Source organism: Onychomys torridus, chromosome 8 (assembly GCF_903995425.1).
Source record: "Onychomys torridus chromosome 8, mOncTor1.1, whole genome shotgun sequence".
NCBI lineage: Eukaryota > Metazoa > Chordata > Mammalia > Rodentia > Cricetidae > Onychomys > Onychomys torridus.
Window position 1 is genome coordinate 55,146,705 of NC_050450.1, and position 21,764 is coordinate 55,168,468.

The following is a 21,764-nucleotide window of genomic DNA, read 5'->3' on the forward strand; positions in this document are numbered from 1 at the left end:
TGTGTGACAAATGCATCAGATAATATAGATACCAAGTAGGTCAGTTTATCCATCCTACATACGTGTATTTCAAAACATTGTATTGTACAAGACAGGTACATATGTTCTTACTTAGTAATTTCAGAAAGTAAATGAATTCTTTAAAGAGGGAAAAAAGCTATGAAACGATGTGAGAGGTCTCCTAAGTCAAAAGACTCTGGTATCCTCCATAAATAAGAGGCGGGGCAAAGGAAAGAGACTCCTAAAGGTGGGAGCCTCTCTGTCGAGCCATATGGTGGTGGCGCACGCCTTTAATCCCAGCACTCGGGAGACAGGGGCAGGCGGATCTCTGTGAGTTCGAGGCCAGCCTGGTCTACAGAGTGAGACAACCAGACAGACCCTGCCTCCAAAAACAAACAAACAAAATAAATAAATAAATAAGTGACAGTCATACACACCTGAGTGCTGAGTGAGCATGTGATGAAGGAATATTCCAACTCCATGTATGATTCCAAAGGGCTTATAGTCACAGTTTTTTTTTAAAAGCAGAAGAAGAAAGGAGGGACACTTTGACCCATGTGGCATAAACATCTCTACCTTACAACGATGCTTGGAAGAGATGAGTGACATTTGCATCAACTAAAAATAACCAAACAGTGAGCAAGAGGGAAACAAATTTGTAAGAAGAATGAGCGTTGATCACCGTTATGTCTGCACTGTGGGTGCATACAGTGGTTAATTGGGCAACTTGTTCTATTTGTGTGTGTTGAAAATGTTTCATATGGTTTTTTTTTTTTCTTTTTCTTTTTCTTTTTCTTTTTTTTTTTTTTTTTTTTTTTTTTTTTTTTTTGTTTACTTGAGGGAAAGCCCTCCAAGGAGCTCGGGAGACTGTTAGAAAAAGCAGGGAAGACACAAGACATGGTTATCAAGTGTGGTAGGTCAAAGAGCAACTATGAAGGCCCAAAGGAAGGAGGCTACAGGGGAGGGAGGCCAGTCTTAGTCAGCTAAATGAAGATGAGCAGAAAGAACATTCCAGAAGGAGCAGGTCCATCTGCACAAGCAGAGAGACTCTAAGTGGCATTGCATGTTCACTAGTTTTTACTAAAGAAACCAATTCATTCTAGTCTGTTCAGAGCATTCCTACGTTTAGCTCTGAAATCTCACGTTGGGAAACCCATCCATCTCCACATACAGAGGGCTGGTCACCCTATCATCCTGTGGTTACATGGAAAATTGTATTGACCAGGAAAAGGACAACATTCCCCTAGCTTAGATAACATTAGAGCTACAGGCTTAGAAATGAGTCTGGAAAGAGGTGATTGCTGGGACCTGTTTACTGTCCCATCACCTCAGGACAACCAAAGCCTACTTTTCTAGAGCAAGCTGGCTTCTCACGCCCTCTCTTCTGCTAGAGGGAGCCTACAGATGGTAAAGCTGCTGCCTGAGTGTGACCCCTAATTTCCACTTAATTTATGTCTATATTTCACATGTATATATTATAAATACACATGTCATATGAATAGTCTTTAGGCCACTGTAATCTGCATCTTCTCATTCACCCATTGTTAAAAAGAAAAGAAGAAAATCGCCATGGTGGCATCCAGCAAGATGGCTCAGTAGAAAAAGGTGCTTACCACCAAGCTTCCGACCGAGGCAGTGGACTTCAGTGCTGGAAGAATAAAACCTGCTCTCACCTCTGCCAAGTTGTCCTTTGGCCTCCCCACACACACACCTGTGACACACACACACCTGTGACACACACATACCTGATACACACACGACATAAATAAACATAATTTAAATTAAGGATGATAAGATGTCCTTTGACATCTCCACACACATGTTCTGTGACACACACACACACACACAATAAATAAATGTAGATTTAAATTACAATAAATAAATGTAAATTTAAATTAGCGATGATAGCATCCAATACATAAATGGGTCAATTAATAAATTAAAGCTCAGAGAAGTAATTTGCACAAGGCCAAACAGAGAATAGCAATATACCTCATTACCTGCCACATGGAGCTCTGTAGTAAATAGTGATTTATTATATAGATAAAATGCCCGAATAATTACTAGCATAGAAGAAGAAATTGATTAGGATTTAGGGATTAATTCTTATTGATGGTCGGTTCTGCACCACGCAGCCACACCCTGCAGAAGAAGAAGGAAGCATGAAATCTGAGTTTAAAGAAAAATAAGGTCTTGTCAGCACTGCAGAGAAATTTATCCCAGGGCTCCTTGGGACTCGATACCTCCAGTTTTATAAGCTGCTCTGAGCATCAAGTAAGAGGCACCAACGTCGGAGAAGTGACATCCACTGAACTCTTAATCAAACTGCCCTGAGCCCTCCCTACTAGCTGCTCCATTCTTGACTCCCTAAGCAGAAGTGTTCAGCTTTCACAGAGGAGCCAAGCACTGCTCACAGAGCTGACCCCTTTCCCTGCAAGGACTTCCTCTGCTAGAGTGCCTCCCACCTTTGCAAATCAAGGAAATCAAGACACCTGAGATGGGAGAGCCCATGGCTTTGATCTTGACCTTAAGCTCCTCTGTGGAATTCTTTGGAAAGCCATTTTATAGTCCACAGAGGAAGCCCACCCACCCAATATACCATTGCTAGTAGCAAGGTCTCCCTCCTGCCCCCACTGCCCCACTAGCGATGACTCCCATGGTCTCAGGATAGTCGAGAGAAGGACAGCAGTCAATCTGGCCACCAGAGTCTTAGATAATATTGTTGATCACGGGATATCCATCGACATCTTGAGAACTAGCAACCCAAGAGCTTACACCAACTTCCCCAAGCACAGGCTGATGGGGTTACACAGTGGAAGACTTTCTGCCACTTGCCATGATTTGCTTGCTTATCTTCACAATTATATAACTGGCATCTCACACAAAGAGCAGTGCGGGGCAGGGGTGTACTATTGGGCCAGATGGGAGAAGCAAGAGGGAGCTGCTTTGCCACTGCCCACCCCACCCTCCAAGAGACATCTAGGCTCCTGACATTTTGCCATGAAGGGGACCATCATGAGTGTGAGTACTGGGATGTTCCAAGAGATGTCCCTCCCGTCTTGGAACTAAAGTTGTTTCCCTGGCTCTACACATACTCCTCCAACATCCAAAGCAGATAGAGAGGCCCAGATATCACTATCACTCCTGCCCCAAACACAGCTTCAGCAGGCTCTGAACCAGACAGAACAGGTAACCAACCTACCACCACCTCAAGCCTCATCCAACCCAGAACCTCCAAGGCCTGCTGAGCCTAGATCAGGAGTCACCCTGCCCATCCACCACCAGCCAAATACACACTTCTACTGAAGCTCCAAGGCACACTGCAGAAAAGCTTCATTAATTTTTCACAAGATTTATCTAATAGTGGCTGAGCAGAGCTGAGAAAGCCACATTCAAGTGCCCGTGCCAACAGCTTGCAAAGAGTTAACCCATTAGGCCACATCCTGGTGAGCTCATCCCTGCCCGAGTCTGCTCAGTGGCTGGGATTTGCAGCACACTGACTCTGGATGTGGCCAGGGTGGCTTTCTCGAGCTGGGATGAAGGACTTGAGCAGAAACTCATTGCCAGCTTCTTCCCTGCGTGAGCACCGACCCCGAGTCCCAGGTTCTCCATCTTCCCCCGGGACACCGTGCACGGTAAGTAGGGAAAGGACAGCCCCCCACCCCCACCCCACTCCCAGCCCTTCGCTGTGTCCCCCTGGAAGAAAGAAGGTTTGAAGTTTGCTTTAGAGTATGTTACGTCTCTGAAGTGGAGTTGGAAGGCAATATGAATATCAGAGATGAGATGGAGTCAGCTTCCAGCAGGCTGCTGGGACTGCCCTGAAAGGCAGGCAGAAGTGGAGTGAGCTGGGCCCCTCTTACTGTACACCTGGAAAAAAAGATGTGCAGAGAAGGCCACCCTGCTTGGGGAACCCCTAGCCTTCTGCTCGTGGAAGCCATTAAAGGGAAGGAGTGAGCAGGGACCTCTGTCCTAGCGGGAGCAAAAGCGCCCAATTGTGAAGTGCAAGGACACCCATGGACCCCAGCGTACGGGGTACAGACTGTCTGTCCCCTGGGCATCCCACATCCAACCTCAGCAGCTGCAGGTCTGTCCCTCCTTCCTGCAGGTGTAGCTGGCACCCTGGGCAGGTGCCAGGGAAACAAGGTGAAGTACCCTGGCTTGGGCAGTCTTCATTTCAGAAAGGAGGGGGCAAGACAGGTACATAAATACACAGACAAAGGCACGGCTTGCTCCGGCTGAGGAGTGCCATGGGGACTCCGCCCCTTGGTAAAGCCAAATGTAATCACACACCACATCCCTGGAGCTGTTTTTCCACACTGTAGCCCCACAGGGCCCACGCACTAGTCGCGTGGCCTGAAGAGCAAGGTGAGTGGCGTCCTCCAGCTAGCTCTGACCTTAGAGAAGACAGTCCCCTTCCTGAGGGTGCTGTGAGCTGCGGACAGATGGTGGTAAGGCCATGTTGACAGAAGCAACATACTCCACACGCTCGAGTCTCTACACTATCGGGCCAGGCGCAGGGCCACACACATCTTATCGGGGGAGTAGACATCACCAAATGAACTCCTGGAAGTGGGGCAGAAGAGATAAAGACCCTGGGGATGGGCATGAGGCAGCTGGAGCTGAGCAGGGTGACCGCAGAAAATTCAGGAAGAGAGAGATCTGCTTCCCACCCACCCTGGGTCCTGCTCAGGAATATGAAAACATTGCCATTCTACTATGCAAAGCCTGTGGCCGGCCTTCCGCTCTCCCTACCAGTCTGCTGGCTGGGCCAGCCTCCCTATGCTGAGGTCATCTGTGCCCTCTCCTCTCCTCCATGTCACCAGGTCCTTGCAATTCCCAGAATAGCCCAGTTCCTATCAGAGCTCTCTAGGTGGAAGGGTCTGGGGAGGAGGGACGGGGGAGTCAGATAACTCCAGGCCTTAGTCAAGCAACACTGTGGGGCCTCTGTGACCATTAAGGTAACTAAGTGTGTTGTGCACAGGGCACCCAGTTCCGCTTGAGTTTTTAGTCAATAGTGGATGCGTTTGGAGGGGTGGGATATCCAAATCAGTGTTAGTTAGATCATTCTAATGCTAAGAAGTATCTATTGTTGATTTGAAATCGAATTCAGCTAACCACTTTGTCCTTGCATTTACTAGATTTGAGAACCCCATTTGTACTGATCCCACATTTCAGCTCATTCGGACAAAAGCTCTGGCACCATGGAGGAGCTAGGAAGTGAATTCTAAAGCAAAGGCAGGCAGCTATAGAGCAGCAGAGTTGTAGAAAGGAAGAGAGTGAAGCAAACGAAGTCAAGTTCTATCCCCTTGTAAGAACATAAGATACCAGGATTTCAGGTCAAGCATCTGGGAGCCTCCATTTCCTAGTCTGTAAAATGGGAATGATGCTACCTGTACCCCTCTCACAGTGCTAGGAGAACTCAGAGACCCTCCAGCTAAAGAAAGCACCAGCTGCCAGACACTGTGTCCTCCGTGGTGATGGTGGTGACTCTGTGGCCATTCTGCCACAGGCCTCTTCCTGCCCCACTGGCCCCAACTCAGGACTCACCATCTCATTCCATGACGCCTCGGCTTATCACGGTGATGCCCACCGCACCCCCACCCCTACCACCCCTCCCCCAAACACCTGTCGTGGAAGTTCCGATCATTGACTGTGCTCCAGTTAAAGTGTCCTCCTCCCTTCTCACCGTTCCCTCAGTTTGAAAGTAAAAAACAAAACTGCCTGCCAGAGACTAGGATCAACCTGAATGTGGGCTCTGGAGGCACAGACACCCAAACCCACATTTCAACCTTGTCTTTCTTTTCGCCTAATTGCTCAACACCCCCCGATCTTCAGTTTCTCATCTGTGAAATGAGGTGGGTGGGGTAGTTGCCCCTCCCTCAGTGAGTTGCTAGAAGGGCTTGGTAAAGCAAAACAGCACATCCCTGGCACATAACAAATGGGAGTGAATGGTAGTTAGTATTAGTGTTGACATGGAGTCTGTTATGAACCTAGACCACCAGGGGGAAGTCTTAGTGAGGTGAGAGCTGTGATTAGAGATTGGAAGGGCAAGGCAAGGGACATAGGTCTGTCCTACCTCCACCAGCTGCCTCTCAACTGCCACTGTACCAGCTGCTTGCTCTAAGATGGGAGGTGATGGTTTACAACAGGTGCGTGGGAAGGAACAGGGCCAGCGATCTAGCCATACAAAGCCAGCCAGGTTTCAACCCTCAATGGCTCCAACCAAAACTGGAAAGAAAACCAACTCTCTGAGTAAACTGCTTTGCAGACACCTGCAAAGCCCTATCCTCTCCTGCCAAAACTCCTCTATTTATTTAACCATTTAGCAAAGTTCTGAGCCAATGCTGGACAAAACAGGAAGTTGAGATTTTTGCTCCGGCCCCAAGGGACTGGGGAAGAAAGAGCTCTGGAACCACAAGGATAGTCATATCCAGTTGTCTTCAAAGCAATGATTCACTTATGCCCCCTTACAATTCCTCCCATTAAGTGATGCATTGCAGGCACTTTGGACTCTGCTGCAGGAAAAACATATTCAGCCCGTATTATCTTGGCCACTCATTATCACTCTCAGCCTGCGGATCTTCTTCAACAAGCCATTGCCTGGAGGATCAATGTGTGAATGTGTGAGAAAAAAGCCAAACCTTCCCCTTCACAGACACCAGTTCTCTCCCATCTCACTGAGGCATCTCTGTATTCTTCCAGGTACACAGAGGCAGGTAGGAACTGACTAGAAGGTGCACTTCCGTCTGCCCGAGAAAGTACCCTGAGCATCTTCTAGCTGCTTCCTCTATGCCTGCACTGTTCTGAGCTTTGTCAGCTTAGCTGGTTCTTAGCTACTGCTAGAACATCATAGACATGGAAATGTACAGTATTTGTGCACTTTTGTTACTGATTTCTGTTTCCAGAGACTCATGCATAATGTTATGTGTGTCAGAAGTTGAAGTATCCCCTTGTACAAACATGCCCCATTTATTCCCCTCCCCCAGTGTAAGCTTCTACAAAGAGTCTTATACACTAGTTTTTTTGTTTGATTTTTTTTGTTTACATATGTGCTTAATATTTAGAAGTAAAACAGCTAGGTCAAGGGACAGGTGTGTGCTTGACTTCGAGAGTCTCCTGGTTGGCACAACAGTGCAGGAAAGCTCCGGCTGGTCTACACACCAAGTGGCAAGTGTGATGTTGGGAGATTTGGACATTTTAGCCACTCTAGGGAATGTGTGGTGCTGTCTCCTTGGGGTTTGTTTTACACTGTCGTGTCGAATGCCAATGTCGATCACTTTCAATCACTTTTTCATGGGTATTTGTGTTCACTTTTTTTCTGGTGATGGATCTGAGAATATCTTGCCCATATTTGATTATTTGAGAGGGACAGATCCCTAGAACATATTAAACACACCTTGTTACCTTCAGCCACACTCGGGGGGAGATGATCCCTTTTGATGATTTCCTTAGGGAAGAAACTAAAGTTTTTAAAGCCAATGACCACTTCTGTCTTTTTAAATTAAATTATTTATATTTTATGTGTGAATGTTCTGCATATTTACCTGCGTGCCAGAAGAGGGCATCAGATTCTAATATATATGGTTGTGAGCCCCCAAGTGGTTGCTGGGAATTAAACTCAGGCCCTCTGGAAGAGCAGCCAGTGCTCTTAACCACTAATCTATCTCTCCTGCCCCTTCAATGGCAACTTCTTAACTCCATGTCTAACAGACCCTGGAAAAAGGAACTGACTCCTCCACTCAGAGGCAATTTTAATAACGCTAGCCTTCATCTGTTGTAGATGATCTAGGGAATTGTTGCATAAATCCTTGTGAACTCTTCTTTAATAACAATAGCCCAGGTTGTTAGGAGGCAGACACAGGCAAAGCTCTGTGAGTTCAAGGCCAGCCTGGTCTGTATAGTGAGTTCTCACCCAGCTAGAGCTACTTGTTGAGACCCTGTTCCAAGAAAGAAAGAAAGTGGGGGGGGACAATGGCCCAGAGCCAGCATATGTTGGCTTAACCAGTCAAGACACTTGTCATGGTGCCTGACAACCTGTGTTCTGTCCAGGGATCCATGTGGTGGAAGATTAGAACCTACTTCCACAAGCTGTCACCTGACTTCAACACATTAGCTATGGCACATGCATGCCCACATAAACAAATGTGGAAAAAAAATAACAAGAATGACCCACCTACTGACCCCATCTGTTTCCAAAACAAAAGAAAGGACCATCTTTCAGTAATGGCTTTTAGAATACTCCCACAATGTTCCTATGCCACTGATTGTCTCCGAATTCCTTCCCTGGGGTCTTCTGGACTTCAGAGTCTCTCATAAATAAGTTCCCCAGCTCTTTCAACCTTCCCATGATATCAATTCTTTCCTTTGATTTGAATTAAATGTGGACAAACAGAGCCACTGTCTGCCGTATACTCTCCCCCCAGGAAGGGAGCACTCCTTCCTTCATCCATAAATACTAGGAAACATCACCCCAGCTCCCCAACATGCTTCCAGGCTGTGCTTTATCCCCCTCATAATAGAAACTTCCTCTCATTGGAGAATCGTGGCACAGCTGTCATAGGGCTTCCAAATTGAATGGATCAAGGCCAGACTTAAATTTGAGTTTCCTTAAAACAATAAGCATTCTGATGGTATAAGTGCCCTGTGTAATACTGAAGGCACACTTTCTACTTTTAAAAATATTTGTTTCCTAGCTCAAGTTCAAATCCAACCAAACGTCCTTTCTCTAATCTGGCAACAGTGTGCGTGTGTGGTGTTTTCCTGTCTCTGTTAACTGCCCGCCCCCAGCCAAACCTTAACGTTTTCCCTGAGCACTTTGCACTTGGGCTCATAGTTATCTTCCCATTTCGTCCAGCTAGCTCCACTCTCCAAGAAGCTTCTAGTCTGCGTACCTCCTTCCATCTCCATGGCTACAGCCAAACACCAAACTTCCCTGTCTCCCACCTGAACTGCTTGCAAGGGTCCTTAAATCACTCTCCATACTTCCTGGCTTCCTTTGTACCTCTCCATCCTGCAGCCAAAGTGATCTACCTACTGTGCAATCATGCAGTTGAGGTCACATCCCTCCTCTTGCCTAACCCTTGGCTGCTTCCTGCTGACACTCTTTCCCTGCTCCCTGAGGGCTGCTAGCAGAGGCTAACCGCTGTAATGAATGTTTGAGGTCTTGCTGCCTCTGCACGCTCTATCGAATCCACTGAAATTGCAAAACAGAAGCAGCAGTGAACAACACGTAAACTAGCAGTTTAGCAGCACTTCCCACCCAAAAAAAATGAAAGAAAAGAAAATTAACTACTTGTTTAAGATTCCAAAATTCTTCTTTTGTGCAGTCATAATGTATTATAAAATATTCTTGTAAACTCTTCAATCATTGTGTGTGTGTGGGGGGGGGGCTCTTGGGGCTGGAGAGATGGTCAGAATTAAGAGCACTTACTATTCTTGCTGAGGACCTGGTTCTAGTCCCAACACCCACATAGCGGCTTATGACCATGCATAACTCCAGTTCCAAGGGTTATGACACCCTCTTCTGATTCTTCAGATACCAGACACACACACAGTCCACATACATACGTGCAGGCAGAACATTCACATACTTAAAAATAAGAAATCTGAAAATAAAATAAAAAAATAAATATTTTAAAAGCTTAGCTGGGCTTAATGGTGCACACCTGTAATTCCAGCTATTTGGGAGGATGCAAGAAGATTGCAAACTTTAGTCTATCCTGGGCAAGTCAATAAGACTCTGTCTCAAAAGAGAGAGAGAGAGACACAGAGAGAGAGACAAGAGTGTGTAGCAAGCACACTTGGAGGTATAGGCATAACTCAGTGGTAGATCACTTGCCAGCATGTATGAGGCCCTGGGTTCAATTCCCAACACCACAAAAATTAATTAATTTATTAATTAGATCTGCAGTCTGTTTATAAACAGGTGGTAACTGCAGCTATCCAGCACCTTCCATCACACACTGCCAGCTCCACTCTGTGCTTCCTAAGGCTCCAAACTACGCACATCTCCCCATCTCCATGGCTACAGACAAGCATCAGGCTGCCCTGTCTCTCACCTGAGCAACCGCCTGTGAGAGGCTCTGTCTCTGGGTTGAGGCTTCTGCCTCCATGCCCAGGCTCATCATTCAGCAGTCCTCTGACTTTCCAACCTACAAGCATTCTTGCCTACGACTGATTGAATTCTGTACGCTGTCCCTCACATGTCCCTCAGTGTCACATCACAGTCTCTCCACCATCTATCTTTACCTAAACCCCTGATGGGTCCATTAGCTTTCTTCCTGTAAGCTGTTTTTTCCAGAAGCTCTTCTGAAGATGCCCAGGACTAACATCACTCTGTCAGTGTTCTGCAGTGTGCCTTATGGGAATGTTTGCTGTCATCCATGTCCCTCTCCGGCTTGCCCCACTTGTAAGCATCAACATCTGCCACTGAGTTCTCCTGCATTTGGTCTGTCTGGTGCCCAGCTCTGTCCCTGGCACATAAAAGGCCTGAACTTTTTTCAATTGTCAAAATTTCTAGACTGGTGAGGTGTGTTGGTGCATGGCTGCATTTCCAGCACTCAGGATGTGAGAGGAGGGGGGTCAGGAGTTCCTGGCCATCCTCGGAACTTTGTGAAAAATTCCCCAGTCTAGGCTACAAGAGATTCTGACAGGGGAAACAAAAAAGCAAAACAAACAAACAAACAAAAAAACCTAAGTGATTTTGTATGTTCTCACCACAAAGAAGTTCTAAAATGTTTAAGGGAATCTATATGCTAATTACTCTGATTTAATTTGGCACCTGTTGGGGAGCTGGTTCCGGGACCACCCCCTGGATATTAAAATCTAAGGACATACAAGACACATATAAGATGGTACAAAATCTGATTAGCACCAAACACACATCCTCCTGTATACTCTAAATGGTCTGAGTCCTCTCTACATAATTGTGTTAGGCTATGTCCCAAGGGGAACCATCTGCCTCCTGGCTGTCTTCCTCCTGCTTGCCTGTAGCTCTGGATATAACACCCAACAGGGCCCTAATGGAAACTGGGGCCTTCTGTGGTGTTCTTCATTCATCTTCGTGAGGCAATCATCATCATAAATGTACATTGTTGTTCTGTCATACTGTTTAAGAAGTAACCATAAGGAGAAAAGTCTGTGTAGTCAGTACAAATAAATTTGTTCTCAAATTATTATTTTTTTTAAATCCAAAGTGAGTTGAATCTCTGGATGCTGAGATCCAACAATATATGCAGATCAGAACAAATCGTATTGGAAAGCTGGGTGTGGTGGGGCATGCCTTTAATCACCACAGTTAGAAGGCAAAAGCAGGCAGCTCTCTAGGAGTTCAAGGCCATTCTGGTCTACATAGCTAGTTCCAGGTCAGTCAGGGTCACACAGTGAGACCCTGTCCCAAACAAACAAAAAACTCCCCCCAAAAAACCCTCACATTGTAATTCAAAAGTATGTTAAACTATGTAGGTCAACTGAAGAATACAATGTTCTTATTGAAATGAGTGAATTCAAACTATAACTCACTAGAAGAATCTGCTGTAATGGAAGGCAGAGGCTACCTTTGCTGGCTGTAGTTAGTCCCTTCAGGAACATGCCTTTTCCTCCCCTCCACAGGCCATGAGCCATGTCGGTAAAGCCACACTGGTTGGTGGACCGGAAGCCACTGGTCTCTAAGGGTGCATCTGAGAGTTGGAAAGGAAGGGGAATAATTCACCCTGAGGGGAAGATTCATCCAGCCTAGGATCAGATTTCTCTAGCTATCCCAAACTGGCTCTCATCAGAATCTCAAGAAAGGATTGCACTGAACTGTGCTTCGTAATGTTCTTGGTGTAACATTTCAGGGGCCCGACAACATACACACAGGAAACAGTCACACTGATGGAGTACCGTTCCACTGCGAGCTGACTGAGAACAGCCACCAGGTCAGGCACAGGAACACGCCAGCAGCCCCCAGATTCCCACAGTACCCATTTCCAGCACCTACCCGCAACCCCAAGCGGCCAGTCTCCTGGCCTCTCCTAGCACAGATAGCTTTATTTGGTTTCGAATCTTATCTAAGTGGAATCTGGTAGCCAAGATTCTTGGTGTCTGAGTGAGAACCCTCTACGGAAGCCCCTCCCCTTCTGAAGACAGCAGCATCTTGCCACTGCCCAGCTCCACCCACCACTAAACCCCCTTCAGGCTTCCAACCCTCAGGGAGCCACAGGTCCTTCTCAAATTACTGCCCTGAAGGCAACAGACATTCAAATCTATGTTGGTTCTGAGGCCCAACCCTGGACAGCCTTTCATTAGCCTTACAAGTCCCATCCAGGTTCACCCCTGCATTGTCTAGGACTTTTTAAAATCTGCCATAAGACAATTACCACCTCTTTCCAGCAAGGCTTTCCCTCTCCATGTCACCTTTCTGTCTGTTCCCTTCCTCTGACAAGCACACCAGTCTTTGGACTCAGAGCCCACCGCCCCAGGACAATCTGTCTCCAGATTCTTCTTTGTGTTTTCACTCCCCTCTTGGGTAATCACCCTGGAATTTCTAGCCATTATCTCTGCCGGTGGTACTGATGACAGGACACCAATGTTTTGGGTGAGTCATCTGTTTCACAGCTCTCCCAATATTTTTTTTCCGATTAAAATCTTTTCGTAAATATGTTTTGATCATGGTCCAGCCTCAGCTCTTTTCCCAGGTACAACTAAGAATCACTTCCCCCTCCGCCCCCCCCCCCCCAACTTCAGCCTCTCCAACATCAGTGTGTCTGCCCTGTGCTATGAATGGGTACCCAGGGAAATGCTGAGAAGGACCCAAACACCCTCCAATGACCACAGGTTGCAATAAACACCCCTAAGGTTTTCCATCGTCTTTTATGTCTCTTCCCTGCCCCCATCCCACAGGAGAGAAGATCACCTTTTAAAAGGTGGCTTAATTTATGCAAATACACTGCTATTCCCAAAGGAAGCAAGCATCCCTGTGCCTATGGTTACAAAAACACCATGGCAGTTTTTGAGCGTAGCGACCCAAATATCCCCTCTCGGTGGAGTGCATCTGAATGTGATTATCTAAATTCTAATGGCTTTGGTAATGTTATGTTTTCTATTTCCTCCAGTAGTGGGGAGGGGCCTTTAACTGCTTAATCTAGAAAGTGGAAGCTGTGGGTGTTGTGCTTTGAGGTGTTGGAAAATAAGCCTGTGGTCAGGTCCAGACTGAGCCACAATGGGTGGAGTAAGGGAGGTGGGAGGGATCAGGTTGAAACCAACATGGTAGGAAGACTGAAGAAGAAAAGCATTTGGTGAGGGGTCCTGATTAAGGAGGGTCGTTCCCAGGACACTGGGACTTGGGAGTCCCCAGCTCCAGATAGCTCTCCTTTACCCAGAACACCATTTTACTCTGGAGCTGGCAAATGCATCCTGCCTTCATCATCAGACCTTTTCACAAGCTGGGTAAAAGGAATCCATTACGGTTTGTGATGAACAGTCCACCTTCCCCAGTATTCTGGCTGCTGCAGGAAAAAGTCTCCCAGTTCTATGCTGGCATGTGTGTAAATACTGAAGGCTCTGAGTTTGTTGCACAAGAAGCCCTGAAGGGAACTCATACAGCACAGGTAGGGTGGGTCTGGGTTTGTTTTCATGAACGGGAGAAAGGAGGGGAGGGAGGGAGGAAAGCAGGGGAGGGTGTGTTCCAAGCTAACTCATTCTGTCCAAAGTTTACCGAGTCTCATGTGTGTGGAGCACAGTACCAGATACATCGTTGTGAGGTGGGGCAAACCTCAGGACCTTCTTATCCTTCCTTTCCTCTCAAACAAAAGCTGTCCACAGTGGGGAAACATCTTCCGCCCGTTATTCATCTCTTGTTACCTTACTGCAGACACACTGGCATTTGCACTAGAACACATTTCCAGTTTGAGAGGCTTCAATCCCACATTGAAGGAATGTGAGAACACACTGATCTGATGGAGCCATTGCTTGAAGGCAGGAAGGACTTCTCAGCAGATCTGAATCGCTTCACTCACATGAGAATCTGTGTCCCCTGAATGGAGAACAGGAGATAAGGGAGCCCTGGGGACTGAGTGGTCTAGAGAGGATGCAGTTGAGCTGGATTCCAGGCATTTAGATTATATACAAGCATGTCTTCTGTTACTGTGGTGAAGTAGCTGCAACTGGCTACTTTATAGAGAAAGTGCGTTTACTTAGCTCAGCTTAGAAGGTACAAAGGTCTGAATCTGTTAGTGACTCCTTATAGGCGAAGCCCCAGGTCTGCACAGGGAATTACTCAGCCGTGTCTGGCCTCTCCTCCTTTTCTGAGATGCACAAGGACCCAATCACAGACCCCATCCAAACAACCTCTTCTAATTTAGCCACTTCCCCAAGACCCTACCCTGCACAACACAGTCAGGTTAAGGTGCCATGCTCCCAACCTTACCAGGAACTCTGGGGGACACATTCAGCCAAATCCAAACTGAAGCAAATGGGAAGGATCAGCCTCACCTCAACGGTTTCAACATGGGGAGTGGTGAATTTACAGGCTAGAAGGTCACATGACACACTGTGAAGCTGAGATTCCTTAGTGGACAAAGCTTCTGAAATCTCAGGTGCCTGGAGCAGCACTGACCTGCAGGCGAAAACCCGAGCTCTTACCAACTAATTGACTCACCTCTCCAAGCCTCAGCTTTCTAATCTGTAAAATGGGACTCATGATCAGTACGTGGTGTTTATGGTGTTGCTTCAGTCTCATGAGAAAAGAGTTAAACAGACATAGGCACCCAAGCGAGTAAGGGAAGAACATAACCATCCCAGCAGGCAAACGACACCACTTACCGAGCACCCAGAGCATGCTGGCCAGCGATCCAGTGCGGCCCACACCAGATCTCCTTTAACCCTCTTAAAACTCCTGTGAGGGGAACTACTATTCTTACTCTCATTTTGTAGATAAGAAAACAGAAGCACAGAGAGGTGAATAATTCACTTGAGATCACACAGCTAGAGAAGGGTTGGGCTTGAAAAATGACACACCACTCAATAAACTGTGGTTTGTGCTTGTTCTTAAATGCCAGTGCTCGCTGGTTTAAGTAGGAAAGGTAATTATTAGAGTGACATGGTATCAGCCCAGGGTGGTGGCACCTGCCTGCAACCCCAGGACTCAGCATGTAGAGGCAGGAGGATTGCAAATTCACAGTGTTGACCTAGATCACAGGATGAGTTTCTGTCTTAGAAAACAAAGCAAGAAGAAAAAAAAAAAAATACAGCCTTGTATCGCCTCTTTGAGTTTGTATGTGAGCTATATGTCTGTGTTCATGAGTGTGGATGGGCGCGCCAGCATATGTGAATATATGTTGGAGGCCAGAAGGTGACAATATGAGTCCTCCTCACTTGCTCTCCACCTTAGTTTTTGAGATGGGCTCTTTTGGTGAACCTGGAGCTTGCTAATTTTAGCTAGGCTAGCTAGCCAGCAAGCTCCCAGGACTCCCTTTCTCCATTCCAACCTCCACCCCAATGTGCTGCCATGTCTGCTTTTTAAATGGGTGCTGGGGATGCAAATGCAAATTCTCACACTTCCATAGCAAGCACTTCACCCAAGGAGCCATTCCCCAGCCATAGAGGGATTTTTATTTATGATGATCTCACCTGGATTTACCATTAACTTCAACGTGCTCACACACACACACACACACACACACACACACACACACACACACGCACACATACGTACACCGTATTCCCTTCTACTGAGAGCCAGGCTGGAGAGGGACTCTGAATACAGGAAGGATGAGAAAGGACTCCTTTGGCCTCACCATCCTTTCTAACTGTTGCCAATACTAGGTGCCTGGTCTTGAACAGCCATGACGATGGAGGTGCTCCCCAAGGCCCTGGAGGTAGACGAGAAGTCTCCAGAGTCCAAGGACCTGCTGCCCAGCCAGACAGCTAGCTCTCTGTGCATCAGCTCCAGAAGTGAATCCGTCTGGACCACCACCCCCAGGAGCAACTGGGAAATCTACCGCAAGCCCATCATCATCATGTCAGTGGGAGCTGCCATTCTGCTCTTTGGTGTGGCCATCACCTGTGTGGCCTACATCTTGGATGAGAAGAATAAGGTTGTGCCTGTCCTCAAGATGATAGGCCCTGCTTTCCTGTCCTTGGGACTCATGATGCTGGTGTGTGGGCTGGTGTGGGTGCCCATCATCAAAAAGAAGCAGAAGCAAAGGCAGAAGTCCAGCTTCTTCCAAAGCCTCAAGTTCTTCCTCCTGAACCGCTGATGGCAGTCTGACCAGAAGATCTGCTGACCAGCATCCAGCCTCCTAACCTTCTCTCTGGGTACCACAAAGCTGATCCAGACAAAGCCTCCTCTTGGCCCTGAGGGCAGGACAGAACTCAGGGTTTCACCCTCACACAACCTAACAGTGTTCCTGGCTGAGTCTCACCTGGTTCCTCCATCGCTGTTGATGCTCCCTCGGATATTCTCAATACTCTCACCCCTGGCGCCTGCATCTAACCATCATCCAGCCTACTCTCTCTAACAAGGGCAGTGCATGCTGGGAAATTCTCTGGGGGTTGTTTATGCTCCTAAGAAGAACTTCGTGTTATAATTGTGTGTCTGGGCTGGATTCTACATCTGCATCCTTCTGGAACCAAAACTGATCAAGGAAGGAAGGATGACTTCAGACCCACTGGGTTTGCCAGTCTTGGCTCCCTTCTTGGGTGAGACATTGACTCATTATAAGAAACAGGACAATTCTCATGTATCACACATTCCAAAATCTGGACAGCGATGGGGGATGGGAGAAGAAAAAACAGAACACTGTCCAGGGCAGATCATTCCTCTGGGCATTGTTCTTGAAGTTAGCTAGCCAAGGAAGTTCATTCCCAAACCCATAGTATTGACTCCAGAGGCAATAAGGCAGGCTAAGGGGCGTCACAGTTTCCCCTCACCCCTCCAATGTCCTTCTCACAGACTGCCTTCATCTTGGCAATTAGTCAAGAACAAATGCTCCTTGTTCTAACTCCTTCCCCCACCCCACCTCTGTCTCTACGCATCGCTAGAACAGAAGGATGGAAGGGCACAGATGGTACCTGTAAGGTCATTTCCTCTTCTTCTTAATCAAGACCTAACCTGAGATGGAACGCCATGTCCAAAAGTTCCATGGGTGTCTAGAGACAGATTCACCAAAGATCCCAACCTCTGTCATCCCTGCTCCTCCCCACCAAACAAGCAAGTGTTTATTGAATTTCCTTCTCTGGGCCTAGGTTGGGAACAGCTAGATGCAGTCCCTGATCTCATCTTATTTCCAAAAATGAGAGAGAGAGGGACATAGCCAAGCCGATTGTCAATACCACATGCTGAGTTCCTAGAGTGACTATGGGAATGCATGGGTCTAGCATAAATTTACAGGAAGTAAGAGAGATTTCTGGAGACCAGACTCATCCCTCTTGAAGCCAAAGGGAAAATAAGTGTTAGGAAAGGACAAGGTATGTAAGGAGGCAGCAACTGCCTTGCATGTGAAAAAGCTGGGGCAGAGACCCCATAGACTTAGGATTCTGCGTAGCTCCTGGATGCTGTCACATCCTCTCATCTACTTCCCTCCTGCTTCCCCAAGTGCCTTACATCAAGCTTCTCCTTGGTACACTGCAAGCTCCTGGGTTCTATAGAGACTTGGAAAGGCAACTCCAGAGGGCCTACCAAGTAGATATAACCCAAGAGGTAAGTGCCCTCAAAACTTATTACAGACACCAAGAAGCCTGTAAGTGTCCATAACAGATCCCCCAAGCTGTGCAAGTCCAGGCCAGAGACCAGGAGAAAGATTCTGATAGCAGGATGAATGACAAGAAATGCATTAGTTCCAGTTGACCCCCTTCATGCCTCTATCTTCAGGCATTTGGGATCACCATGGCAACCTTCCTCCAACAGGTCTCCAGATGTCTCAGTCATTCACAGTACTTCCAGAGTCAGAGTCAGAATCCATCTTTGTTTCTGTTGCCTTGTAGGATAGTATTTTTTTCATGAGATCACATCACACACACACACACACACACACACACACACACACACTGACTACTTAACTAAAGAATCAGAGTTTGAGGAGCCTCTGGCATTTTAAGGCTCACTTAAGATGGTCATGTCCTTCATTAAGACTCATACCAGTGAGCCCAGGTCCTCCAGCATACCCACCCCCCAGGATGCAGGCAGGTCAGGACCAAACTGAGGGTTATTGCAATGCTGCCACTAATTTGAGTGTTAGTGCCTCAGTAATGGGCTTGTAGATCACTTTCCTTTCTCCTGTCATGGGAGGTCAGCCCTATGATGAAGCCTCTCAGTCCTTGGTGCTTTCATGTAAGGGAGCACACAGGTGAGCTCACAGCCAGCTCACTTGGAGTCCATAACCCCACACACCTCATTGTCTGTGTACAGTTATGAGAGGAGGGTCATTGCAAACATCACTGTCATGTGTGTCTCCATGGAAGGGAGTTTGGGAATAATCACGATGCCAGGAAATCTTCAAGTTCTAGACATCTTTTGCCGCCACATCAGTACCCGCCTCCCACCCCCACCTCTCAAGCTAAGTCTTCAGTAGACAGAAACAAAGAAGAATCTTGGAGAAAAAAATTCCAAATATTGGTTACCTCTCCCTACTGGGCTCCCCATGCTAGTGAGGGCCAGGAAATGGGCTGAATCACCCCCAAAACAGTGCATCTTTGAGCTTTTTGCCAAAGACCATTGCCTTGTGAAAGCCTGAGGTGGGGAGAGTCTGTGAGTGAAGCCAGGCTGGATGCCACATTTCTGCAACAAAGCATCCTGGACAATGACTTTGACCATCTCACTGGTCAGAAGACAGGACCACCATCCACAGCACCATCTCACCAGAACGTATTAACTGCTCCTCCTTAGCTATTCTGTTTTAATCTAATCCAAAGCCTAAAGAAATCAATGCCATGTTGAATTGTATTCTATTTAACAGTGTCTGATGTGTTCATCCTGTTTTATCAGGCATTCTAAGACTGTACCCACAAAACCCTCCTCCTCTAAAATGTTCCTCCCATTGCCACATTTCCTTTCCCAAGAAGGATGTCGGGGAGAATGGAGACAGAGTGGGTTTCATGCATGGCTCCTCAGGTACCTCTCTGAGGTGATGGTGGTGCAGAGGGATCCCACAAACGCGGTATTGAGACCCAAAACTTGACCTGATGACACTACATTCTAGAATGAATGTGTGGTCTAGATGAGGCAGGCAGATACCAAGTCCTGGAGAGATGCTCCAAACACAAATCAAAGTAGAAAATGGTCTACTGGGACCTTACTTTCATCTCCCATCCCAGAAGCCTATCTGTGCTTAGCCTATATGAGGATAGCTGCTCATGCCCAAGACTTTCTCCTGAGACTCAGTGGCAGCCTTGGAGAATCTGCTGACCTAAGCAGGAGCTGTCTCTGTAACCAGGTTCCTCAGTTCTCCAGCACGGGACCACATATCTGAGGGACTATGCTCAGTTTTCCTGCAACCTGCAGGTACCTATAAGTGGGACCCCAGGCCATCTCACAGTCCAGGTCTTCTAGGATAAGGGAAAGACAGGTTCACTAAAGGTTGCCCCAGGATGAGGCCATCTCCCACTGTCCGGTGGGTTCCTCTGGAAAAGCCACTAAAGCGACTGAAAAAAAAAAAAAAAAAAAAGGAGAGCCATTACCAATGGTCTTTATCAATCAGTCACACGTACTAAGTCGGGATGGTCTTCAATAAATAACAAAATGCTGGTGGGAACTGTGCTCTTTTCCTGGGATGCATGGGAAGTGGGGTTCCAGCCATAACTACATCACTCACTCCTCAGTCCCTGGCCTCCTTTTCTCTGCTCCTTTCTTCAGACATCATCTCTGACATTCCAATTACCCAAGCCCACAGCAGACATCAGAATCTGTATGATATAACAAAGACATAAGCTCTGACTTTCAGAAAGCAATCAGGCTAATCCCCAGAGAAGAGAGACAAAGGAATCTTTGTGTGTGCTACAGTATGATCATGGTGAGGGGACTCTTCAGGTGTGACACAGTATGATCATGGTGGGGGACTCTTCAGGTGTGACACAGTATGATCATGGTGGGGGGACTCTTCAGGTGTGACACAGTATGATCATGGTAAGGGGACTCTTCAGGTGTGACACAGTATGTTCATGGTAAGGGGACTCTTCAGGTGTGACACAGTATGTTCATGGGGGGGACTCTTCAGGTGTGACACAGTATGTTCATGGGGGGGACTCTTCAGGTGTGACACAGTATGATCGTGGTGGGGGGACTCTTCAGGTGTGACACAGTATGATTATGGTAAGGGGACTCTTCAGGTGTGACACAGTATGATCATGGTGGGAGACTCTTCAGGTGTGACACAGTATGATCATGGTAAGGGGACTCTTCAGGTGTGACACAGTATGATCATGGTGGGGGACTCTTCAGGTGTGACACAGTATGATCGTGGTGGGGGGACTCTTCAGGTGTGACACAGTATGATCATGGTGGGGGACTCTTCAGGTGTGACACAGTATGATCATGGTAAGGGGACTCTTCAGGTGTGACACAGTATGATCATGGTGGGGGACTCTTCAGGTGTGACCTAGTTATGTTCATGGTAAGGGGACTCTTCAGGTGTGACACAGTATGATTATGGTAAGGGGACTCTTCAGGTGTGACACAGTATGATCATGGTGGGGGACTCTTCAGGTGTGACACAGTATGATCATGGTAAGGGGACTCTTCAGGTGTGACACAGTATGATCATGGTGGGGGACTATTCAGGTGTGACCTAGTTATGTTCATGGTAAGGGGACTCTTCAGGTGTGACACAGTATGTTCATGGTGAGGGGACTCTTCAGGTGTGACACAGTATGATCATGGTGAGGGGACTCTTCAGGTGTGATACAGTATGATCGTGGTGGGAGGAATTAGGAATGCTCAGATGGTGGTACCCAAGCCAGCCTAACTCCATCCTGCCTCTCCAGGCCTCTGAAATAAAGTTATGCTGAGTTTTCACAACAGACTCAGTGGGAGGAGGCCCAGGCAAGAGAAAAGAGGGGCTGCTCACTGGCTGGTAGGAGAAGATAACCCCCACCTTGACCTCTGGTCCTATTCTGTTTTGCAGTCTTGCTCTGAAACCCATCCATCCCAGCCTTCAAATTGTGGCAGGTGCATATTTCTAAAATATGCCTGGGGTTAAGGGATCAAGGGTTCCCCACACTTTTCCCGTTTGTCTACACTGTTTGGAGATCCAAACTTCAACAAATAGCACTGTGGTTCTGCCCTTTTCTGGAATTTTCCTTCCCCAATCTCCACCTTTTCTTTACTCTAAACATTTCTCTAGGACTAGAGAGATGGCTCAGTAGTTAAGAGCACTAGCTGCTCTTTGAAAGTCCAATCCCCAGTACCCACAGGGTGACTCACCACCATCTGTAACTCTAGTCAGGGCATCCAGTGCCCTCTCCTGGCCTCTGTGGGCACTGTATGCAGACATACATGCAGGCAAAACACCCATACGCACAAAATAAAATAAAAATAAATCTTAAGAAAAATAAACAGTTCTCTGAATGACTGCCATGGCAATGGTTTTATTTTGGCTCTGTGGAAGGGTCCCTTCCCAAAATGTCCCCAAGCATCCAATTCCTAGTGGACTGTTAACTTGCTACTGTGATTGTTTAGACGGATTATCTTACAGCTCTGGAGGTCAGAAGTCCAAAATGGATCTCAGAGAGCTACAGTAAAGCATAGTGAGGACCACCATTCCCTCTGGAGGATCCAGGGAAGAATCCAT

General features: G+C 47.1%; 1 protein-coding gene across 1 annotated transcript; it reads left to right on the forward strand.

Moving 5' to 3' along the window:
* The first annotated feature begins 3,506 nt into the window (after window positions 1-3,506).
* On the forward strand, window positions 3,507-19,602 carry Pirt (phosphoinositide interacting regulator of transient receptor potential channels). Its single transcript, XM_036196947.1, has 2 exons — window positions 3,507-3,635; window positions 15,805-19,602. Exon 2 carries the CDS (start codon window positions 15,825-15,827, stop codon window positions 16,236-16,238), a length of 414 nt encoding a protein of 137 aa, XP_036052840.1. The 5' UTR covers window positions 3,507-3,635; window positions 15,805-15,824; the 3' UTR covers window positions 16,239-19,602.
* The last annotated feature ends 2,162 nt before the right edge of the window (window positions 19,603-21,764 follow it).

Bases quoted from the DNA above. Each gene is read 5' to 3' on its own strand.
- Pirt (XM_036196947.1), top strand. From the start codon at position 15,825: ATGACGATGGAGGTGCTCCCCAAGGCCCTGGAGGTAGACGAGAAGTCT.